The 24866-nt window shown below is 36.7% G+C and overlaps 1 protein-coding gene across 13 annotated transcripts in view; it reads left to right on the top strand.

Moving 5' to 3' along the window:
* The window catches only part of ptprt (protein tyrosine phosphatase receptor type T), a 300616-nt gene that overhangs the window by 139574 nt on the left and 136176 nt on the right, over window positions 1-24866 (top strand). For all 13 annotated transcript variants that reach the window (XM_005947695.3, XM_014329337.2, XM_042214263.1 and 10 more), the window contains exon 11: window positions 8157-8266. In XM_005947695.3, the coding sequence (XP_005947757.1) occupies window positions 8157-8266 (110 nt within the window). The remainder of the gene's footprint in view (window positions 1-8156; window positions 8267-24866) is intronic.

Genomic DNA, 24866 nt, shown 5'->3' with positions numbered 1-24866 from the left:
AATTATAATAACAATTACAGAAGAAGCAACAACAAGACTGCTGAGGCAACTTGTGAAACTTTCTTTAAAAATAGCTAATATGACATTGTTACCTTTTAAAGAGAGTTACGATCCAGTATTGTATATGCTATTTGATAAGCATTGCTTATCAAAGCCATTGCTCCTTGATAAAAGGATCGGCAGAAAGAGGTTCTGTACAATGACCGGAGTAATGAAGTAATACTAATGTTTTCCATCATCTCACTTAACAAGAATGATGCCTATAACTACAGCCACTGTACACAAGATGTAAATCACTTCTTAAAATTCTCTATATAGATAAAACTATTAAAAGCTACACAAGACTAAAGCAGATAAAAATTAGGACCTTGCCTTTCACTGTCAAACAGAGGCAGGTTCCCACTACATCACATCATGCCAGGGCAGTAACTTAATCACTACTATGTTTGTGTTCCTCAAGCTCGGTTCCTAAAGTGCCTGTTGTTTTTGACCACCTCACATCGGGACTTCTAATCCATATCCAGTCCTGTTGGCTGTGGCCTCTATCAATCTGGTGTTTAGGGAGCGTTCACGTGTTTCCATGATCAGAGTTTCTGTGTCATTTTGCTTTTGCTTTTCTAGTTCCTGGTTAGTTTTCTTAATGTCCGTTACTTTCTTAGGTACTTGTAACTGTCCTGTATGTCCACTAACCTGCCCTCCGGAAACCTAATGACCTACAGATGAAGGACTCAACTGGCTGAGTTGTAGCTTGTCTTGTAGTCAATTCAGGTGGTCCTCAGATTGACTCCCTGGTCTTAAGAGAGGTATATTACTGTATCAACTAGTAGCTGGTACTTTGACCCTCTGGTGCTGTTTCCAGTTTCTTTCTTAGCTGTGCTTGCCTACTGGTTACTGTGATGCCCAGGAGAAAAAAAAAACATGTTGTAAAGAGGGAAGAATTCTGTTGACCCTTGCCTTTCTGGTATATCTCTTTGGCCTGGTGGCCAGAGACGTGATCCTTTGTTTGGCACTCTCTATAGCATCACTTATGGAAATCTTGTTGTTCTTGTTAAGTGGATCTGTGAGTCTGCATGGGTCCCCTTTGGGTCCCAGTGACATAATGCTGTCATAATGCTCTTCGGCTCCTCTCTTAATGTTCTAATGTCTTTGCAGGATTCCTTGATTTCAGTGTCCAGATGTCTTCTATATGGGGAGCTGTTTGTGCACACATTCTTGATCTTTATACCCCGGTGTTTCTTGGATTACTGTGACAGTGGTAGTTATTACTCATTGATTTCTGTAATATTAGTAGAAGGGCTTGTGAGTAGAGCTCTGTTAATATCTCTAAGCATCTCTTATGGACTTTGTTTGTAAGTGTATTCATGGGTGTGTGGCTGTCTTTAGTATAGCCATAATTTTCATTCTCAACTCAGTAATGCATAGGAGTCATAGGAGATCATAGAAGGCGTTTGGGCATCATATTATGGCGGCTCTGACATCCACCACATTTACAGTTTGAGGACTGTGAACTGGATGTGAATGAAAGAGAAATGGACAGAAACAATATGTTGTTTTTAGAGTGAGGAAGAGTGTATGGGTACTAATTCTATAGTACTACAGTTATAATGATAATAATAATGGATTGCATTTATATAGCGCTTTTCGGGACCCCTCAAAGCGCTTTACAAAACCGCTATTCATTCACTCTCACATTCATACACTGGTGAAGGCAAGCTACAGTTGTAGCCACAGCTGCCCTGGGGCAGACTGACAGAGGCGAGGCTGCCATATCGCGCCATCGGCCCCTCTGGCCATCACCAGTAGGCAGTAGGTGAAGTGTCTCGCCCAAGGACACAACGACCGAGACTGTCTGAGCTGGGGCTCGAACCGGCAACCTTCCGATTACAAGAGGAACACCCAACTCTTGAGCCAGGATCGCCCCTGACAGTTCCATCTATTCGGGTGTTGTGCCAATGACTACACGACAACCGGGTAATAAATATGGTAACCTTAAATCCCTTTCTTTATATGTGCACAAATATCCAAACCACTGTTAAAGAGAAAGATCTCCTCACACAGACTATAATGACAGCAACTGAGATGACATCATCCTGTTACCATCACAGTACGGTTCTTGTTTAAGATCAGAGTAGAAGGAAAAAAAGATAGCAGCTCTGTTTTTTGTTTGTTTTCTTCAGAGCTTCACTTTTCAGGAAGGCAGTTTATCAGAGCACGTTTAAAGTTGTAGAAGTGCATTTACATTAATGTGCTTTTAATCATTCTTATACTTTTATTTGATGTAAAAGTCAAATTTTCTAATCCTACAGGACAAAATCTTTACATGACAATAGAACGAGTATTTTGGCATAATCGTATTTACCATTATTGACAACTTTAGATCAGGTTAAAAAATTAACGAGACGTTACTGTGTATATAAAATGTTAAAGGAATCATTTAACATTTAATATTCCATAGATTAGATACATACAGTGGAGGAAATATTGATTTGATTCCCTGCTAAGTTTGTTTACCTCCAAAGGATTGAACTGATTTTAATTTTATGCTGGTTTGTTCTTAATAGAAATGTATTAATTCAGTTCAGATTATCATGCATGAAATAAATCTCTGCATTTCATCCCTGGCTCTCATTTGTTTTGGGCTTTTTATTACATAACAGACCTGATTGTTTATATGGCAATAATGACTTTTAGTCATTGTTAGTGTCTGGGTTTGTAGCTGCTATTTTGAAGTACGAGCGAATAAAATAAAAAAATTTGGTCAATATTCTGCTTCTTTCCATTAAAATGAAACTACCATAAAAACAGAGTTATATAGAGAGTTAATTTCTTTGTAAGTGAGAAAACTTCAGGATGGAATCAAATAATTATTTTTCCCACTGTATACATAGGAATAGGAATTTTCACATGGATAAAACATTGGCTTTAATGAAGGGGATTATTTGTGGTCTGATTGCCAAAAAGAAGTTTTTCAAATGATTCAAATCTTGCCCTTGTACTTTCTGAGGGGTTTCTAATTATAACTGCAAATATGTATCTGTCCTAAATCCTTGTATCACAATGAAAACTGAATCCTGCACTACTGCTAGTAAATCTTGCTTGTTTGCCATTTGTCAAGATGAGTTTATTTGTTCCCCTGGAAGCTAAGCATCTGTGTTGAACAACATGTAAAAAAACACACTACATAACACTAAATAATTCCCCCCCCCTCCCTGCAAGAAAAAAAAATGTAGTTGTTTATGTTAAAAACAAAAAACAAAAATAAAGCACTGTTATGGAAAAAATAGCTCAAAGTGAATAGTGACTACAAGAGTATTTACTTCACTCTTACATAGTTATAGTTGAGATAATCACAAAATCACTTAGAGGGATTTTTAAAATTAGTTTTTTCTTGCAAACAGCTGCTACAAGATGAAACACTGACAAAGATTAAAAGTCAAAATTTTCATATAAACAATCAGGTCTGTTGCATAATAAAGGGCGCAAGACAAATGAAAGCCAGGGATAAAATGCAGAGATTTATTTCATGCCAATAAAGATAATTTGAGCCAAACTTAGAAAGCAAGAGAGGGTTAAGAGACAAAAAATGTGAATACAAAAGAAAGATTGAGAGAGATGGCAAGACAGGGGCACACACAGAAGAGAGAGCTGCTGGCGTAATAAAGCAGGCCATTCATCTTGCAGCATGATGGGACTTAATCAAGTTATGATTAATGTGTTACAGCTGCCATTATCTTTTCAATGAAGTCTGTATTCTTCTGTCCAAGCCCCCGAGGTACACAGGAACACACAAACACATGCAAACCACAGCAGATACGGGGGTTTGTCATGTGAGTCATGCACACACTGGAAAGCAGCATACACAGATGTCATGGTACACACTGTGAGTAACAGAAGGCTCCTCACGTGCATTCACACACACAGTTGTGTTTTCATATCTTTGTGGGGACATCTAATTGACATAACGCTTTCCATAGTCGCTTACCCCTAACAAAAACCATCAAAAATGAATGCCTGACCCTGACCAAAACCTAACTGTAACTTTGACACTAAAACTACATTTTGAGTTTCCAAAAATTCCTTCAAACCTGTGGGGATGGGGATTTTGTCTTCATAAAGGCTGTTGGTCCCCACAAGTATAGTGAACTTTCAATTGTGGTCCCCACACAGATATGCAAACCTGGTATACACACAAGCACATACACAGACAGCAGAGACAACACACAGAAGTACCACACAAACATCCAACGATTTTCAGGTAGACACTGTGCATCATACAAGATGAGAGTGCACACACAGACACAGAAGTGAGTGATAAGGTGTTGAATAAAAATGGCAGCAATTAATTGCATTTCTTTGTTAGGGTAATTTGATATGCTCCACAGGCTGGGCCCTTAATCAACACCTCAGAATTACTAATCAAAATATTCCTGTCAGACTTGTCTGATAGTTTACTAGTCTGTGTGCTTTCTGTTGTGCATCTCAGTAGCTGTGAGTCAGAATAGTTTGTGAATGAATTTAGTCAAAAATAGTTTCCAATAATCTTTGTTATTTTTCCATGTGCCATTGTTGTGCTCTGATCTTTGGGGTTTTAAGGTACAAAACATTAACTCTGAGGTTTGGAGTCATGGGCCATAATTTTTAATGTAACCGATAAATGGTCATACTGTTGTTACATTATCCTCTAACCTGTTATTTTTTTTCTTATAAGAAATAATAACACAAATATCTGTATTTAATAACCTATAGGTGTGAGCAGCCACCCTTTCATTTACCGTAAGTATATTTTTAGGAAATGTTTTGTAGGAAATGTAGGAAATTCTTTTAATCTTCTAACAGCCAAAAAGGGGCCAAAACAACAAAATAACTTTAATATTTTTAAATATTGGGCATTGAAATGTGGATAAGTGTGGAGTTTTTAAATATAACCCTTTCAACCTCAGAAGGACTGGTCTTTGTTGTGTTTGTCATGTCACTGTTTTATGGCTTTAAAAATAGCAGAAAAGGTTGGAAACTTCCCATACTGTTGGTTTTCCTTAAACTGTTGGATGTTATAGAGAGAGATGGATAATGGCGGCCAATTCTCAAGTGTAAAAGAACTAGCTGTGGCACATCCATCTTTGTTAGATTCAATTTGTGGCTGTAAATGGTGGAACTTTGCAGAATTCTTTTCAGTTGAGGGGCATCAGACTGAGGCAACTGTAAAAGCGTCCTGCAGTTGTCAGACTGATTTCTGCCTTACCTGACAGGCATTTACCCAACACTGCCATTCACAATGACTTACAGTGAGTCCAACACCAACACAAGCTTAACTTTTATGTAAGCCAACATTATGTTCATCCAAGAACAATCAGAATTAAGGTCAACATACAATAAATGATCAGAATCAGATTCAGAATACTTTTAGGTATTGCCATAAGACCATAAAAACAGTAACAGACTGGACTAAAATAAATAATACAATATATTACAAAGTTACAAAATTTAAGAAATGACTCTAATATATACAAAAAGCTCAATTATAAATATCCAGAATATTACAAATATATATGACATTTTACTCTAAACTGTAAAACTCTACTCATATATGTACGTAAATAGTAAGTAGCCATGAAGTAAAAATGAAAGGTGGAAAGAAAAATCTGAAGTTAAAGGCCTTATCCTGTCCTTGACCTAAACAAAAGCAAGACTTGGCAGCAAAGCTTACTGATTTATGTTTTGGGAACTAGCTTCCTAAAATGAGACTAGAGAAAGAGATTAAAGTCTCCAAACCAAGAGTAACAAGTATGCACACAGACACAAATGCACACATAGAAGCACACATGAATTCTTGCACATTGCAGTTGGTTGTCCCTTCTGGCACACTGTCTCTTTCTTCTTATCATTTAGAGCAATTCACACCCCTCAGTGTATGTACGTGCAACTGTCTGTAAGTATTGTGTTCAAGGGTCTAGTGCATGTGTCTGTGTGTAACTGCGTGTTTCTGTTTTTATGTGTAACGCATTGTGTGAATTGGGGAGTTCGACTGTTTGACAGCTTCACTCCCAGATGAGATGTCTGACACCTCTTCTCTGTCTGTGTACCTCCATGAAGACATGTGAAAGCCTGCCTCATCCTGAAAACCCCACTGATACACTCACACTCTTGTTACTAGGTAGATTTTAATGAGTCAACTGTCTTTGTACACAAGTAGTCCTGTCTGCGCTTTCCTGTACAGACAGGATCCTCATTGCTCAGTATCTTTTGACCCCACAGTTTATAATTTGATTAACAACCTTTTACACCGATAACCATTCACTTCACTCCAACTCATTGGATTTGAAATGCAGTGTACTCAAGCTGTTCGGAAACACAGTTTTTATTTTTAAAAAAAAAAACAAAAAACTGCAGTCCATAATAAAATATTTGTGATCAGTGATCAGATTTAGTCCATCAGTTATTCAAATATTCCATTGGCAGAATTTCTTAATTCACAACACAATCATTAAACAGTTTTGATTAATTAAAAACTAAAGCATTGAGGACATTGCTTTATAATAGACTAACAGATAGTAAAGTAATCCACCTTGAGATTAATAAATCCAGAAGAAATCACATCTTCTGAGCAAGTGTCAATACAGTCAACTGATCTTAGTTGAACTTAAGGGTTGAAAGTAAAGATGTGTTCATTACAATCAAAGAACAGGATGGATGCCAAATGTCTGGAAGAAGACATCATTTACTGTAAAATATCCTTAAATGATAAATACACAAAATGCGAGTCTTGCTGAACTTTGAATCAAATCATTAACACAGATAAAAGTTTCTCCCTTACTAGAGACAGTTGGTCCATTGACATTGAATTGGTAATTGACTTTGTAAGCTAATAAAATTTTATGTTTGAGGCTTTTCATTCCAGTGAGTTTGATTTGGATGTAGCGTTCCCAGCAGTGAGCCAGAAAATCTGCCCATAGCCCAAGAAAATCACAGTGGCTGCTGTCTTTTTTTTAATCTCAGCAGTTGTTCCATTATTCACTGACTACAGGGTGCTTCAAGATGTATCTCTACATGACATTATTACAGCTTGTCTGTCTCCCATTCATCTTAGGATGACACTGGGTTCATTTTACAAATTACAGCTGAGCTGCACAATAATATGGCAATACCTAAAAGTCGTAGGTTGTCGTTAAACTTTCAATATGCGTAGTTGATGTTGAACTGCTAATTAAGACACATTTCTCAGGAAATCACATTACGTATGACGTTATGTCCTCATTTTCATGTGATAAAATATCAATATCGGCTGGACGAGACTATATCTATGTTAAAAGAATAATTCTATTAAAATAAGAATTCTTTTAACATAGACTGGTATTGCTGCATGTCAGCAAAATATTTCATTCTTTTACACTATAAGAAATATTGTGAAATATCCTATCATACCTAATAGTTGCAAATGTCCTCCATTTATCAAGTTTTCCAGATCAAACAGTGTTTCTCACACTGCCTCAAAGGGAGAAAAAAGCCTATAATTAAATTTCAGGTAATTGAATATTTCTACCTTCTGAGACATTTGAAACTTTTGGACTCAAGAAATTTAATTAAATCATGAGAAGCTGAACTGTAATTTAGTGTAATTTAATATACCTCTCTTTACTTCTGATTCTGATTCCATAGTTCTTTTTACTCCCTCCCTTTAATATTTAGAGTCACTGAACCTGAGATGTGCTATTTAGTCATTACATTGCACATCGGCCTTTTTGCTTATGTCTATCTCAATTTGTGTTTTTGAACTGGTACTCTGTATTCGAGTGCTAACTGCTCTTTTGGGGGTTATTAGAAATGGACTCAATGATTGTGTGGATTCATTTTCTGGAAAGTTGACTTTCTTTATAACCTAAGACATTTTAGTGAGATTGACAATTAGATGGTAATGTCAGAAAACAATGAACATTTTTATTTTATTGTAATATTGTAATATAATTACTATAAATACATTTCATACTTCTAAAATAGTTTATAATCTCTGCTGTAATACCTATATTTTATTAATACTTTTGCCACATACATATGTTTGCGAACCAGTTATTTGAATATAATTTTATGTACATTCTTCAGATATGAGTACATATTTGTGTTGTAATGTATTATTATACTTTATGTACTTGGTGTCTTTTCAGTTCCTGGATCAGTGCCTATGGAATCTCTGCAGAATACGCCATATGAAGAAAAGATCTTCATGCAGTGGAAAGCTCCCAACGAGACCAATGGAATCATCAAATTGTATGAGGTCAGTGAAAGACTTCAAAGAACATCAATGGGAGTTATAAAAATGAGCAGATGCACGGGTAGATAGATTGAAGGAAGGACGAAAGCAAGGGAGGGAGGAAGGAAACATCCAGTTGCTTACAAAACATCAAACACAAAAAATAACAAATACAGATGTAATTGGGCACATCACAGTAATATTGTAACAGAATTATGGAAAGGTGAAAAACTTGTAGTGATGTAACAGTTTCAAATTATTCTAACCACTGTGCATAGTGTATACTGAAATACAAGGTGCTGCACAAAAGTACCCCAAAAGAAGAGTAAATGTGTAGGGATCATTGGCTTAGTGCTGGTTTGCAGAGTCCTGCTGAAATACCACTATATGTCTTTCCCTGTCTCCTATATTAAGATGCTTTAATGATTAAACGTATGAAACACAGCAATTAGTACTTAGATTAGAACTTCAGTGACACTCCAGTCTAAATACAAAGGGTTTAATGTGATATCAGCCCACCTTTTGCAGCTATAGAAGCTTCAACCTTTCTGGGGAGGCTTTCCACAAAGTTAAGGAGTATGTTTATGGAAATTTTTGACCATTCTTCCAGAAGTGCATTTGTGAGGTCAGACACTGATGTCGGACAAGATGGCCTGGCTCACAGTCTCTGCTCTGTTGGGTTGAGGTCAGGACTCTGTGCAGTCCCCTCTCCACCAAATTTTATACTTGTCACAATACAGTCAAACAAGTACCATTCTCCTGGTATTTAGTTCCACTTTGTCGTAATCCCAGCAGTTTATGTAGTTTTGAAAATCAAGCGTCTAAAGCCTAGGTGCCTGTTATTGTTTTATAAACACGCTGGAGCCTTAAATGTCAGGATACTGACAAATGAAATGACTTAAATGTAAGATACCTAAATTATATACATATAAAGAAAAATCAATCCTCATTATACTTTCTAAGATGTTTGTTAAATTTGCCAAATTCAGCCTGTAGCACATTGACGCTTGCTAACAGGCACAACATTCAAGAGCTTTTACTCCCTAAAAGGATATCTTTCTGGAATTAAACCACTGAATTGTGACTACTGTAAAGCAGAGGGTTGCAAGCATGATCCCAGTTTGAGTCTGATCTTGTGTCTCATTTCACCTTGGCTGACCTTTTTTGCAGCTTTCTCTCTTACTATAGCTACAGGAACAATATTTGACTTGTTTGTTTCGGACCGAGATAGATAGAGAATGTGGTTTAAGGAAAGAGAGGAACTCTTTAAAACACATTAATTTGTAAAACTAATTAGATGCATGATGTTTAACGATATGAAATAAGACAAGTTAAGATGAACTGAGAATGAAATATATAATTTTAAAAAAATTGATGTTCAGATTAATGTGGTGTTTAACTGAGGCACTCTTCACAATGCAGCTACAGCTGATTCAGATTTGTCACTCGTGGCATCCCATTTCTATCTGTCTGAGACTGGCTTGTTGTGATGTGTTTATTTCAGTGCTTGTTTTGTGCGGTGTTGTATATATTAATTCCACCAAAGGAAAGTATAAACACTTGGGCAATAAGCCCCATCTCATACTGCATCTCAGAGTTTGTGGATGGGGTTGAAGTCCCTAAACGAGGGCTTGAAACCAGTCTAGAAAATGTTGTTTTCTGTAGCATTACGATTCTCTTCATTTGTACTAAGGGGCTATCCCAAACCAAGGAACACCGCTCCAAAGGAGGCTGTCATTATGCTTTTGGACCTACGTACATAAGAATGTATATTATCCATTAAACCGCTGTCTTCAGCTGGATCGGGCTGGAGTATATACCAGCTAAGATGGGGCGAGAAAAGCGATATACCCTAGATAGGTTACTTATCACAGGGCTAACACAAACAACCATTCACAACCTACATTCACACATTTTGGCTTCTGGACTTTTGTAGCCAATTTCAAATCACCAGTTTAACTAATATTAATGTCTTTGGACTGTGGGAGGAAGCTGGTGTACCTGGAACGTTCTAACTCCGCAAATGGATTCAAAACCAGGACTTTATTGCTACAAGGCAATGGTACTAACCATCACACCTGTGCCTTGTGCATTCTTCTGCTCCCAAGTGCCATATAGGGGAAAAAAATGCAATAATTAGAAAAAACCTTTTTAGCCGGATGTCTTGTTTGTTTTTCATTCATATGGTCTTATTTTTAAAACTAGGTGATACAGGGAAACACAAGAACAGTGTTTTCTCTCTAACCACTGACAGTTCATATTTATATCAAATATAGTTTCATCCACGAATAATTGACATATATGACCATAAATTCAGGATTAAATGTAAATTATCATAAAGGGAAAGTAGAAAGTCTAAGTCGCATGACAAAGTGGGAGAAAGACTTATTTTTTGGCAGTCTTTTATACAGTGGTTGGAATTGAGTGAGATAGGTGTGCGTGCGTGCGTGCGTGCGTGTGTGTGTGTGTGTGCGCGCGTGTGTGTGTACGTTTATTTCGGTTGAAGTTGAGTCCTCTATCTAATGAATTATTGACCCGTTCTTGGTCTGTTGTCTGCCTCTTATATCACTGCATCAAGGAGCTACCTCACATCAAGACCTGGAAGGGCGCTTGTGTGCGCATCTGAAAGAGGGAGAGAATGAGCTACCAAGGAAAGAGATGTTGCTCTAAAAAAGACCAACTAGTCTCCAAATGTGTGTATTAAGTGTATGAGGACTTTAAAGTGTGTAATCCATAAACTGTGAATAAAGGATAGATGTAACGACTGTTACATAGCCCGCCAATTAATGAAGGTCCACATTTAAATGACTGATCCACGTGTGTTCAGACCGTCAGTCTTTTAAAAATATATATTTATAAGAGATGTGGGATAATACTGACTGAGAAACTGAGAAAAGTATAGCCTGACTTATTGTCTCCTTAACTATAATTAATAAAGACTATAAATCCATCAGAAAAGGTAGTTATTTCATCCATAAATCTAGTAACCAGGAGCTTTGTTCTGCCCCAGACAACAACACTGGCTTTTGTCTTTATAACCTATACAGAATTTATTTTCACAGATAGTTACAATTTTTTTTCACCAAAAAAGGTAGAATATTTGCTGTGCAAGTTAGAAAGTCATCTTTCAAGCTGCATCCAGAACAGCTTAATTTTTGTAGTTAGTTGTAAAATCTGTAAATATTAACCACACACTAAACAGATGTTACAGTTATAAAGCTGGGTTGCTGTAGGTTAGATTAGTAACTAACGTATTGTATATTTTAGCTGTAGATTATTCCACTTGTCTTGCAGATTTACACATCTTGTAACACAGAAGGCAAATCTTATTTTGAGAGCATCTTCCAAAGATATAATTATCCCTATTTTCTCTCAAACCTCTTATATTTACTACCATCAATCTCCAGTCTCTTCTCTCATTCTACACCTCTAAAAGACCCCTTAGTACCATGTCTGACACTTCCATTAGACATCAACCCAGAGCCTGAAAAAACAAAACAAAACAAAAATGTCCTCAGTCTATGAACCTCCTTGGGACCATCATCAGTTTCACCTTGTTTGATATTAATGAAATCAACACCAATCTAAGCTCTCTGCCCTCTCTGCCTGGTAGAGGCGGCACGACTCAGCATCATCTGTTAAACATATCAGAGCCTCAACATAATGCGCTGCTATTAGAGATAATTACTATAATTGCAGCTATTGACAGGATTAAAGGCATCATCTGCAACATCTAAAGGGCCTCTTGTTGTGTCCTATTCTGTTCTGTTGTCTCTTGTGTGTTCCTTTTTCCCCCTCTGCATCCTTTTCAGGATAGAAACCAGATGAATTACACCTAGGACAAAGAGGGGATTGAGGAGTATGGAGAAAAACTGGGGGGTGGGCTCAGGGTAGATTTGTGGAGGTGGGAAATGGTGCAGAGAGATAAGGAGAATGGGAAGAAGGAAGGCAGAAGTGCAAGAGAGAGATAAAGCATTCAGTGAGCAAGTAGAACTCTGACCAGTTCTTACCATACAGCAAGATTACAGAAATTAATCAGTGTGCAAATATGATCACTCCATCTCTTGTATCTATTACCGTAATTGCAGCTAATTACAGGATTAAAGGACACATCTGGGTAAGATCTAAAGGGATCCCCCACTCCTCCCCCACTCTCTCTGGTGCTCCATTCATTTGAGAAAATGAGAATAATGTCTGGAGAAAAAGGGATGCAAAAAGAAGTGTAATGTTTGGTTGCAGGTGAGGTAGGAAAGGCAAAAATGAAACGGCATATAATTTATTAATATATATTGCTCAAAAAAAGAGAAGATGACATACAATCAAGTGAAAAAAAAAGTTTTTACAGGATTAATGCAAAAACCCTTAAAAAACTCTGTACACCCTGTGATTCAGTAGCTTATAGAACCATCTTCATCTTTAGCAGCAATAACCAACTAAGAAGTAGTTGGTGTGAGGTACATTTTAATAAAGGTTGTTGTTGTTGCTAATCATTTTATCAAATGCATTTGATTACCAGCAATTGGCTGCAATCGTCCTGCTAGTTCCTATGGAAGCAGTAAAGATGTACATAGTGTTTCACAGGACTACAAAAAGTCCTAATACAAGGTATCATTCTAATCTTCTTAGATTAGTATGGTGCATTTAATTAGCTCTTAATCTGACTATGGTGCTTGTATTAGCTGATATTTATCCTCAGTAAGAGTACAAATTTTCATCAGTCTTTCCAACCATCCCCATGCACTAAGCACAAGAAAAATCCAGTTAATTGCTTATATGTAACCTCCTTTTTTCTCAAATAAAAAAATCAATAAGCAATTTTTGAGCAAGTCGTTTATTTAAGGTCTTTTCTTCTCCTCCTTGGAAGTTTACAGAGAGTTCAAAGCTGAAATATTTATTTTATTTTATTTTTTAACATTAATATTCTGGAATTTGCATGGTAAATTTTAATTGGCACTCAGTTTGGTCGGTAGATGTCAGGCAGTTAGATTTTTTTCTGCAATTAGGTTAAATGTTGGAGTCGTGAATATTGGCTTAAAACTGTTAATTTGAGAACTCTTGATGGATTTTTATTTTTAATGTTCTGCTGGGCATGGAAAAAGGCCAACTTAAATACCTTTGAAAAAGAAAGCCAGTGAACAACTAAAGGCTTCCACTGGTTTATATGAATCTATATTTTCCCTGCAACTTTACCAGGCCTCTGTGAGACCTCAGATAATATACAGTTATTGATGGTTACTGAACTGAGCAGAGGTGCACTCAAAAACACACTTGCACACACACAGATCATGGCCCTGTCAATCCCTTCTTTGATTGCCTCATCAGACCATTCAAGCATCACTGGTCCTCTCTGTTAGTCCTCACCTCCCTGCTGGTCTCTGCAGAGTTATTTCTGAACCCCTGCTTGTTAAACAGATGCTGGTGCTAACATTGATTAGAATCAAGCAGAGTAGCAAATCACGGTTTGACCAACTAGCAAGTGAGAGCATTTTATATTTAGGTCTAATATGAAATGGAATATATATATATATATTCCATCAGTAGTGAAAAAACAGTTTGTGTTTCAGAATTATAACCTCCTAGAAAATGCTTCAGGTATATGGATAATAAAAGTTAATATGGTTCCATTTCATTTTCTTAAAATTGATGTCAAGCATTAATTGAAAAGCTACTGATTAATAAATTTAATTAGTCCTTAACAGCAGAAACTGTAGATCAGAAATCAGTCATTATGCATTCTTTTAAAGGCAACAATAAATGTATCATGACTGCCCAACTCCATGCAATGATGCATTTCAGGTCTGACCCACATTCCCAAAATCCATCTGCACGATTGGGGTAAGAATATGAGTGTTTCCTGACAAACATCTGAGTTGTTTAATCCAACACACCGAAGAAATTGGTGACTAGTATGGTATGTAGTTATTCTTGTCTGGTCCTGTGTGCAAATAACTTTACCTTCCAACTCTCTGCGGATAGAGGTTTTAATCAATCACAGAAATAAATACTGGCAACCAGTCTGGCATTTAATTCAGTTAGTTACTCTGTTCCAAGCTGTGGATTTCTCTAGATACAGCTGACCATGTAGTACAGTAACATTCTCTCCCCGTATTGCTGTTTTCTGAACAAAGAAATGATTCCTTCTCATTAGGAGAACATCAGTTGCATAGCATAATCTTGGTATTCGTTCTCTCTACTATTTACTGAGGAACAGAAGTGGCTCACCTCACCTACATAACCTCAAAATTCTAATGGTGCAAGCAAGGTTATCCCATGATTGAAATTGAAAACTAATACTTTAGCCATGCTATAGTCATGCTACAGGTTGGGAAAACTAGCTTCTAAAAGAGGCCTTTAATTCCTTTCAGATAATTAATGAACTGATTATTGACCAGTTGATGCCATATCAATAAGTGCATGTAAATTCTCCATTGGTGTTATCCTCCCCAGTATTGCACCAAAGCATGTGACAGATCTGCCACTCCCCTATGATGTCAGTGTTATGTTTTTTCCTCAAACAAGTTTAAAAAAATGGACGTAATACAAACAATGGATGTAATATACTTAACAATTAAACACATGGCAAAGACCCAAGTCTCCTGTAAAAGTGCAACAAACCCCATGACCTTTAAGTACGGGGTTTTATATTAATTCAGCAAACTTTCATGCGTATTGTTGAAGCCACCACCCTCAGTTAATGAAGTGAGAGTGGCCTCCCACTGACCCACCAAAGTCTTCATAGAGGGTATCTACCTGGAGTATCTAATGAGTTATAATAGCTATTTCTGCTTAACGTTAATAATATTCAAAGCAGCCTATAAATGAATTCAAGAAAGAAATGAGTGTTCTGACATAAATGACTAAATTCTGAAAATCATATACAAAATTACAGATTTTGTATAAGAAATACAAAAGCAAAAATCTGTTCATTTTGCAGCAAAATTCATTGAAGTCATAGTTGCCTAGTAATTCTAGACTTTGAGTTATGACTTATGCCATAGAGCATTTAATATAGGAGATGAAAAGACAGGTTAAGGGAAACTGTTCAGACACATAAATGCCCCAGGGCTGCCTTGCATTCTTCTTCTTTCCACACGATCTGAAGTATTTCAGAAGGCGAGGAGTATGGGAAGGAAGGGAGAAAGACAAATGACAAATAAATTGAACAAGCATGCAGATCTTGAATTTTCCCCCCACTTTCACAGTGTAAACAGAGCCAGAATCAAGACATAAATGCTAAAGAAGCAATCTCATCTAAGCCATTAACTTCTATCCATCTTGTGTTTTACCCTTCTCTTTTCTCTCTCTCTCTCTGTATTGTTTTTCTTTTTTGTCAATAATGGGCTATATTTAGTGTAGCTTGAAAGTCCTTAAGCTGATGACCCCATTTACTCTGTCACACTGCCTGTCTGGCCTGTAGGGGTATGGCCTAGTATCACTTACACCTTTGTCAGTCTATGTGCCCTTCACTACACTGCATGCAGCCTCTTTTCTTTTGCATGTGTGTGTATTTGAAATATTTATTATTTTTATGATTTTACTTTATCATGGTGATATCCACACCATAACACTATATTATAAAAACAATTCACTAACAATAGAATCTCTTTTTGATTTTTAACATTTTACAATATGCTACGAGAACATATATCCCAATTTGTCACAGTTTTTCAACTGCATATTCATGCCCTCAAACTTTAACTTTGTCGGTATCTGATTTATCCAGTAAGATAAAGTTATCTCACTAAAAGCTGCCATAAATGTTGCAATGATGGAATCAGACATATCGGTCTGCAACTGAATGGGGTCATCTTTGCAATTAAAAGCAATCTATTTATGATAATAGAGCAATTTACTGTATTATCAGATAAATGTGCTGTCTACATAGACAGAAATGCACATTTAACCATTGTTTTTCTGTCCAGCAACCTTCCTGCACTAACCATAACACAACCAGCTTGTAGCCACTTGAGTCAAATGCCCTTGAGTTAAGACTCATTCTGACTGATGTCAACATATTGGCAGGTCTTTTTATTTATAGATTAGATAGCAATTATTCGCAAACCTCACTCTCTCTGGGAGTGATTGCAGTTTGCCCAAATCAGACTCTGACTGTTTGCATCAGTTTGCATTCTGTTGTGCAACCTATGCAATTACTTTGTGATTAAAAGTGGTTGTGAGCATGCAACACCCTCAGGCTCTGAGCAAACTTTTAGTCACCACAATATACAAGAATATGAAACAGAACCCCCACAATCACTAAGCCACTGCTTTTATTTTATTTATTTATTTTTTGGTTCATACATGAAGTTTATTGTCCTATAATTACTCATGTGAGTATTTTTACACTAGGTGTGTGTTCGGTGTTGGATTGTTTTTTGGTTGAACTGAGTTAATGTGTGTTTGTTTGGCTAATGTTATCTCAAGATGGTGTTACATGAAATGAGCCCTATAATTGATAGTATTCTCAAAGCATTTAAATTATTTTATTATTATGATATTTCATGTCCTTGTATCAAAACAATATCCCCATGCAAAATATTGCAATATTATCCTGTACTATCCATGAAAATAAGCAACTTGAACTTTTGCACTGATAACTAATTCGTATATAACAGCAGTATAGGAGAGTTTTCCAGTTTAACTTGAGTTAAACTGGGACTTGAGACTTGAGTTTTCACTTTTAGAAAAGTGGGGTTTTTTTGTTTTGTTTTTTAAATTTAAATCTATCTATTCAGGATAGTCAGCATCAGTTTGAACTGCAGTGTTCTGAAGAAGTGCTACATTAAAAATGTAGGGGTCATTGAGCTCCAAAGCCAGTGGAATAATTTTATCATCATGTCAAAACAATATGTCTAGTAAAAAATGAACCAAGAAACTTTAGCATTAAAACTAACTGAGCAAAAAACACATTAACGTCAGGCAACACAGTAAGCCTATCTAAGCGTACCATGCAGGCCTTGTTGCTACACAACTACTCCTTTAATACTTGCACACTTCCAAGATAAATGAAAGTAAATGTCCCAAAACCAAAGTCTAAGTAATTATAAGTAAAACAGTAAACTTTGTTGGAAGTAGAGAAAAACTTTAGATAAAACCACTGCCAAAAAAAAATAAATCCTGTTAGGCTTTGAGTGAGGTTATTGGCAACGCAATGAAGCAATGTTGTGTGCTATTTTCAACTTTGGGAAATTTTTTTTCATGTTTATATGCCCCTAAATAATACAATTACAGGTGTTGGTGATAACGTGTAATTACAATAATTAAGGTTGTCGTGATATACCAGGAGTTTTGATAACCAATAAATTTGTATTACATTCAATGTTAAAATACTATAAACAATCCACCCACAGCACAGACTGTTTATCATGGCTCTCTTTTTTCCAGCAACTCCACTTGAGCCTCAGCTTATCAACACATTTTATGGCATCAATTATCTGTTGCTGCTGTAACTTCTGTCATACATTGGGAGATGGGTGGATTGGATAGGTTGGATGGGTTGTTGTCCCACAATAGCCTACCCAAGTTAGACAAGAGTCACTGACACGAATGAAGTTAAGCACTATAGACTGTTCATTTTATTACTCTTTTCTTTCTGTTATTTGCTGCCACTCCTCCCCTTTTTGTCTCCTTTCCAAGGATTTAACATGAAAACCCGTAATACTAAACTACTGTGTTCTGTGTTAAACTTTTTTTTTGCATAATTAAGGATAATTTTAAATGAGCAAAAAAACATTTTAATTGTTTCAACTATATAACAAAAAGATTCAGAAAAAATGTGTTACAACAGAAATAGGTGTGATTCCAAAATTAATTCTGTATATATTTTAATTAATTCAGTTATGTCACACTAAGTTAATTAAAAAGTTGAAAAAAGTAAATTAAGTAAAGTATAATTGAACCTTTTATTAAAAAAATATATAATATGTTATAGAGAACACAGTTCTTTTTTTGCACTTTTAAGCTGTCTCAAATGATTTGTGTCAGACTCGCTCCACAATGTTGACCTCAGGGCATTTGCAACCATACCATCTGCTGCCAAACTCTTTGTTCTTCCAATTGATAACAGTGGTTCTTTGGGATCTTGTATTCTCTATGTTTGTATTTTGCATGTTATCACAATAAGATGCTACAGTTTAACATCTTACGATTATAAACAATAAAAAAAATACATCACAAAATTAAATGTGAAATAAAGGAGTATCAGTAAATGTAGATCTATAAAAATGTACTGAAACTGTGAAGTAAGATCACTTTAATCTGTCTCCCTGTAGTCAAAAAGAAGAGGATTATATATTTAGTTGCAGTAACACAAACACACACAGGCATACTGTCTCATACACACACACAGGCCTTGCACAAGGGGGTAATAGTCAGAGAGGATTATCCATCCCCCATCGCTACGCAGGATTAGATGCAACCTTCTAATCTCTCAAGCATTACGACTTCCTGATGTACAGCCAATGAGGGATACAGTCCCATTTCTCTAGCCAATCACATGCTCCTCAAGAACCCCACAAGTCAACTCAAACCAGCTCCTCAGTTGACAATTACAAGTGTTTTGGCTCCCGTACTTATGAAAATTTTATTCTCACTTTTTAATATTTTACTTATTTTTTCTCACATATTAGCTCACCTGTGCACACCTTTGCTATAAATGTAATGTTTTATGAATGTTACTGTAGGCAGTGTTTACTAAAAATTCACAATGATCACATTTAATAATTTTAACAAAGATAGTCTGTATTTTTAAATTAAGTTCATATTTGGATGGACCTGAACTGCGAGCTGTAACAACCGATAGCTGTCCAAATCTAATGGGGAAATCTAATGGGGAAAATTGCCAGACTTTAGAAGCAGTTGCAAGATAAAGTGACTGATAATTGAATCCAGAATTGAAATTGGTATTTTTGCGTTATATTATACCAGACAGTGTTGTGTAAGACAGTGTACAAGAATTTGCCATGTTGTTGATGTAAATAAATTTGTTAATTTTATCAGACAGTTTGTACTTTTGTAGACCAAATATGGTGACATAGGCTACCACACAGCTATCAGGTGGGCAAAGGACTGCAACTGTCAAAGGTCTGTTTGCAGATGAAATGTAAAGCCTGGCGAAAACATTCATGAGACAGTGGCAGTTTCTTTACAGCCAAATGTGAGGTCACATTTTTACTGACCTGCCAACACTCAATATGTTAGTTCTCTTTGGATCTAAATTGATATATAAACAAACATTCTCAGTGATGTAATATGCCAAATCCAGACACAGATTCTCTCTCAGTGATGATCATGTCTATTGTACATTTCATTACCTAATTGTAATTACAAGTAGCATTTTATAAAGAGACAAAATTAAAACTGAACAGATTTGAGGTCAGCTTGGAACAACCCAATGTGTCAAAAACATGATTTTAGTTCAGTTTATCCACACACTTAGTTTCTCATGTGACCCCTTGGGGAAATTAATTGCCCTCCTTCGATCCAAAAGAAGAAAAACCAAACTTGAAAAAAAATGATGAGCTTATCACTAGTCTGTTTTTCACAGTTAAACTTCTGGTGTTTAAAAAAAAATAGCACAGCACACAACACATTTCACACTTCAGTCATAAATCACTGTCAATCTGTGGTGAATATCGTGTCAGCAAATGATTTTTAATGTAGGAATGAGAGCAGAAAAAGCGTTTGTTGTCTACATTAACATCTAGAGGGAGAGTGCTCGCTCTGTCACTTATCTTATCTCGGCTGGCGGGAAGTTGCTGTGTGGCTGTCAAACAGGCATTAGTGGGATGCCGATTCAGGCCGTTTCCTGTCAAACTGTCACCACTGGCTGATTTTAATGCTCCATCTCTGATTGCTTCTTCTAGAGTGAACAGAATTCTGCTCTTTGATACTTTTGTGGAGCTGGTAGTATTGATTTTCATGTGAACTTTTGGTCGACAAATGAGAGGATAAAAGAACATTTCAAGGCTCTTGTATCCTGTCATGTGTTAAATTATATACTCCCAGAACTTTTCACTCTTGCCTTCTGCCTCTTGACTGATTGAGCAACCCGATTAAGCCATCCAGACCTTTTTAGTGATTAACAGTTCAGGTCATTTAATGTTTTATTTTTGTCTACTGTTTATCTCTCATATAGTTCTCGGTAAGACCTGCTAGATGGAAGATTTATCAAGCTATATTTTGCCCTCAGCTTGGTCTATTCCGCTTATCTTTCTCTCTCTCACTTGTGTTATCAAGAGCCAGTGACAAAAATAGAGATAACACAGCTAGGAAATATTATCGGACTATTGTCTGTAGCTATTTCTATCTCCAGTTAGCTTATCTATTTGGGCACAATTGAAAAATAGGACAAGGAAAACAGCAAACATCTCATTCCCATTTGTGTTTTTTATTCATGCATACATATTAGGATGTGTTCATCTCTCTGTGTGCAGGCATTCATTTGTGGATTATATAAGTCTTTGAATTTGTACATCTTTGTGTGTGTGTGTGTGTGTGTGTAGTGTGTCTATCTTTGTATTAGCATTTGTATTGCTTCTGTGTGTGTAGTGACCCAGAATGTCTTGACAATATAAAGTCATGAGCTGGAGATGAAGGTCCCAAATGAAAACTTCAAAAAGCAGAGATGCTGAATCTTAAAACAATAGGTGCAGCCTAACTCTCAGACTGACGCAGGGTGTGTCAAGTTACACACTAATGAGACGACGTAAAGAATTTTTTAAAAAAAGTGTTAATCTATTACAACCATAGGGAAATCTATTAAATGTTTTCTTGTTATAACTTCACATTGAGAAGGTGTATAGCTTGGAAGAGTTTTTGAAGGCTTTACTATTTCGGCACACCTCTTTGAATTTTAGAGATCAAATGCCAAGTGTGGGATAGATTTGTTTTTAAACTAAAACATATTTTTTCCTTTCTTCATTCATTCTTAACAGATTTTAAAATTATACTGAATTTCCACGCAAACCATTACACACTGTTACTTAACGTTCAAGCATCAGCTAACAGGATGAGGAACCTGAATACGCTTTTTTTGTGACCTGCATGAACTGCAGGAGTAAAGAGCTGTTATGCAGTCACATAACTAGATAAAAAGGTCACTGACTAAGGTTTTAGACAGTATCTTGGAAATTAATGTTTCAGATTATAATTAAGTGAATGGAAACTGTTTGTTGCGTGTATGTTAAGTTATCTTAAAAGTCAAAATTATGGTTCAGTCATTGATCGGTAGGGCTTCATAGATTGGGTCCAAGCAAGGAAGAGTTGTGATTCACTTCAGTCATTGTCCTTTAAGGTCCAAGCCCACAGAAAGCTGTATTGCCTTTGTTCTCTTTGTTATCTGAGTTAATACTCTGCACTAACATGCTCTGCTGTGACTAACTTCAACCTTTTAACTTGGTTAGTGGTAGGTACCAGCTAACGGCGGATCTTCTGCGGGATGTCGCCTTGTTGCGATCAGAATTTATTTTGGTGTGTCTATTTGCAGAGCAAACGGCCTCTGCCAGTAAAGTCAGAGCAGTAAAGAGCAGTCTTCTCACCTCAGAAGTGAGAGCGGAAAAGAAACCCGGAACAATGGCCAGCTGTGATTTTGTCTAGCTGGTAAAAGGTGTCACTTTACAGATGCAGGAGGTGGCCTTTCACTTCCTAGGGCCACAAGGTAGTATTTATAGCACACAAATGAATGGAGCCATTGCCTTCGTCATAGCTCCTACGAACGACAGAAAAGAATCAGCAAATGGCAAGAACAGGTGCATTGCGTGCCATCAAAATGTTTGTTAATGTGTAAAGCTGCAGTGTAGATAAAACAGAGTTTTACTGCTGCAGTCCATGGATCTGTATAAATAAGTCCTAACAAAGCAGTGGAGGGGGGGAGGTAGATCTAGGCTTACCAGTTTAGAAGAAACCAGAAATGTTCAAGTGAATTGTTCATGACTATATCAAAAAGGGGGAAAAAAGAAATGAAATACTTAAAGGATACAAGGTTTATTTATGTATACAAAATGCTTGTAGCAGAGATGTGAAAATCCATTAAAGTAAATAAACCAGAGCAGAAAGAGCAAATACCTCACATAGTCTGTTCTTAATTCAACAGGACAGAGAACACTGACTCTAAGATGGTGAAGAATGAAGACACTGCATGTTCTCTAATAAAAAAAAACAGGAGCACAGAGAACAAGAATGGAAAATAGCAAAACTCAATAGAAATAGCATTCTAGATTACACAAAGGCTCTTCAATAAACGTCCTTTATTTTCATAAACCTTGGCCGTGATTCCAAAAGCTGCAGCGAGACATCATACACCCACAGTGTGTTTGTAGTAGGCTTGACTTCTGGGTGGAAGTTATGACTTTTAGTATTCACAAGCATTTGTCTTCTGTGTTTGTTTGGACAAAATAAATACAGTATTATCTTACCATGCGATGCACAGACACACAAACACCTACACAAATCTAAAATTACAGGGAGTGATTTCAATATAAGATGCTCTTTTAAATGGTTTTAGACAAGTTGGTGACAAGTTGTAAAAAATACTTTTTACTTTGTGATATAAATGTAATATCAAATGTTAAAAACTCATAAATACATATTTAAAGCATACAATCTTTAGCTACAATTAATAAGCAATTTAAAAAGAGTGTTTCCCACTTTAGAGTATTAAGATGGGTATTTATAAATAAAAAGCCATACTGCTCCTTATGACTACAGATTACAATGTTATTCTCAAATTATTAGCACCCAGAGGGACATTTGCTAATGCGCCGCTTGGGTAAAGAGCTGTGGTAATCTCTTACAAGTAGTAAACACGAGCACATAGATCTGGATGAGTTCAAACTTTGGCTAACAATTGCCAGTTATTGCTATGTAAGTGATTAGCTAGCAACCTAAAACAGCTCAATTGACCAACTTTAAGCAGCGGGTATGAAGTGTATGAGCTTGATTGGGATGTCTAACCTGAGCATATGACTTAGTGGAATAATGATAACAAGCGTTGCCTTGAACTGACTAAATTGAGGCAGTTATATTACCAGCCAATCCCATTTGCATCGGAGCCATTCAAGTTTACCAGAGCTTGCTGTGCTGCGATTAATTCACAATTCTCTTGCATACAATGCATTGCGTTTTGGTAAATGTAGCATAGTAAGCCCACAGCTTCGAACATTCTGCTCTGACTGTATAGCACAGAATGTAAATGCACAGTAATTTCAATGTTAATCTGTTTACACTGGTAGCTTCATCAGTATTTGGGGTTAGTTAGGAATTTGAAAAGGTCACAAAGAATAAATCTTTCAGAAATCCTGATAGCAGAACTATAGTTATCAATATTTCCATGTTGATCAGTCTGGAACTGATACCAATGTAAAACCCACCCCTATTTATATGTTCCTGTTATATTTTCCTCACCTTTCACTTTTCCCTTCTCCTGTTCCTTTGATCATTTCCTTCCATTTCTACTTCATCATCTATTTACCATTCTCACTTTCTCCTTTCCTACCCACTAATTCAATCATGCACTAACTCACACATATGTCTGCCTTCCCTCTGGTAAGTTATCCCTCAAAGACACACACTCTATTACCCAAGATGCACTGCCCCGCTGCGCGCCTGCCTTTTCATTGGCCAATAAAACAACCTGAGCTTTATAGCTCTACCAATTCCAAGTACATCAACTATAAAGGGAGAAAGAGAGAGAGAGAGAGAGAAGAAAGATGAGGAAAAGCAAGGAAATTGTGAAGAAAAGGGAGGAAGAGAAAAAGAAAAGAGTGGCTAGAAAGAGGAAATACCCTGTAAAGGGTAGAAGACGGAGAGAAAGCAAGAGTCTACTGCTCAATATGGAAAGAAATGTGAGTGGGTAAGATGAGAGAAAAAGAGAGACGGAGCATAAAGCCTATAAAAATATAGAGAGCCATTCATGACTTATAAAATAACAGCCATCGATGTGCAAACCAAAACTGCAGCGTAGATGAAAGAGATGATATTTTATTGTTCCAGCCCCCAAGTCCCAGCCTGTATAAATAGCTATTGATTCACCATGTTTTATTCAGCCAGCCAGGCGAACTTTCAGGCCTGGGAGACGTCAGCCGGTTGTTGAAGGCAAAGCTGCTGCTCTGTCTAGGCTTTTTCTGCTGCGTTTTAGACTGTTATCTTCTATTGGCTAAAGGTTTTGTCCCAGGTTCCTCAATCTGAGAGGCACTTTAGTCATCTGTCTGGTTTGTAGCAGGGGAGTAATGTGTCGGGAAAGTGGAGGAGAAAACTTCTTATCATTTTACCATCTCAGGTCACTGGCAATAAAACTGACGAAAAAACAAAAAAAGAAGGAAGACTGGTAGAAGCATTGTTTGTGGCTTTAGGCTCTTATTTCAACTTTGGTGGGTTTTGAGGTAGTTCGATTTTAGCCAGAAAAGAGCAGTGGCCTCCAAATATCTAGACAAGGTAGAGTTTCAGTCTCGCATTAAATTCACAATAGAAGCAAAGAGCTACTGAACATAATGGGAACATTCATTCATGTCAGACCTTCTGATCTCTTTTCTAACTATTGCTATCCATAGGAACAGCTTTTCACTAGGGGACAGTGGCAATCCCAATGCATCAAATAATGCAGACAAATGAGCTCAAACTAATTATG

Source organism: Haplochromis burtoni, unplaced genomic scaffold (assembly GCF_018398535.1).
Source record: "Haplochromis burtoni strain Fernald_Lab_line unplaced genomic scaffold, NCSU_Asbu1 Contig_540, whole genome shotgun sequence".
Classification (NCBI taxonomy): Eukaryota; Metazoa; Chordata; class Actinopteri; order Cichliformes; family Cichlidae; genus Haplochromis; species Haplochromis burtoni.
Note: the sequence above shows the minus strand (reverse complement) of the source record. Positions and strands in the feature narration are given on the sequence as shown.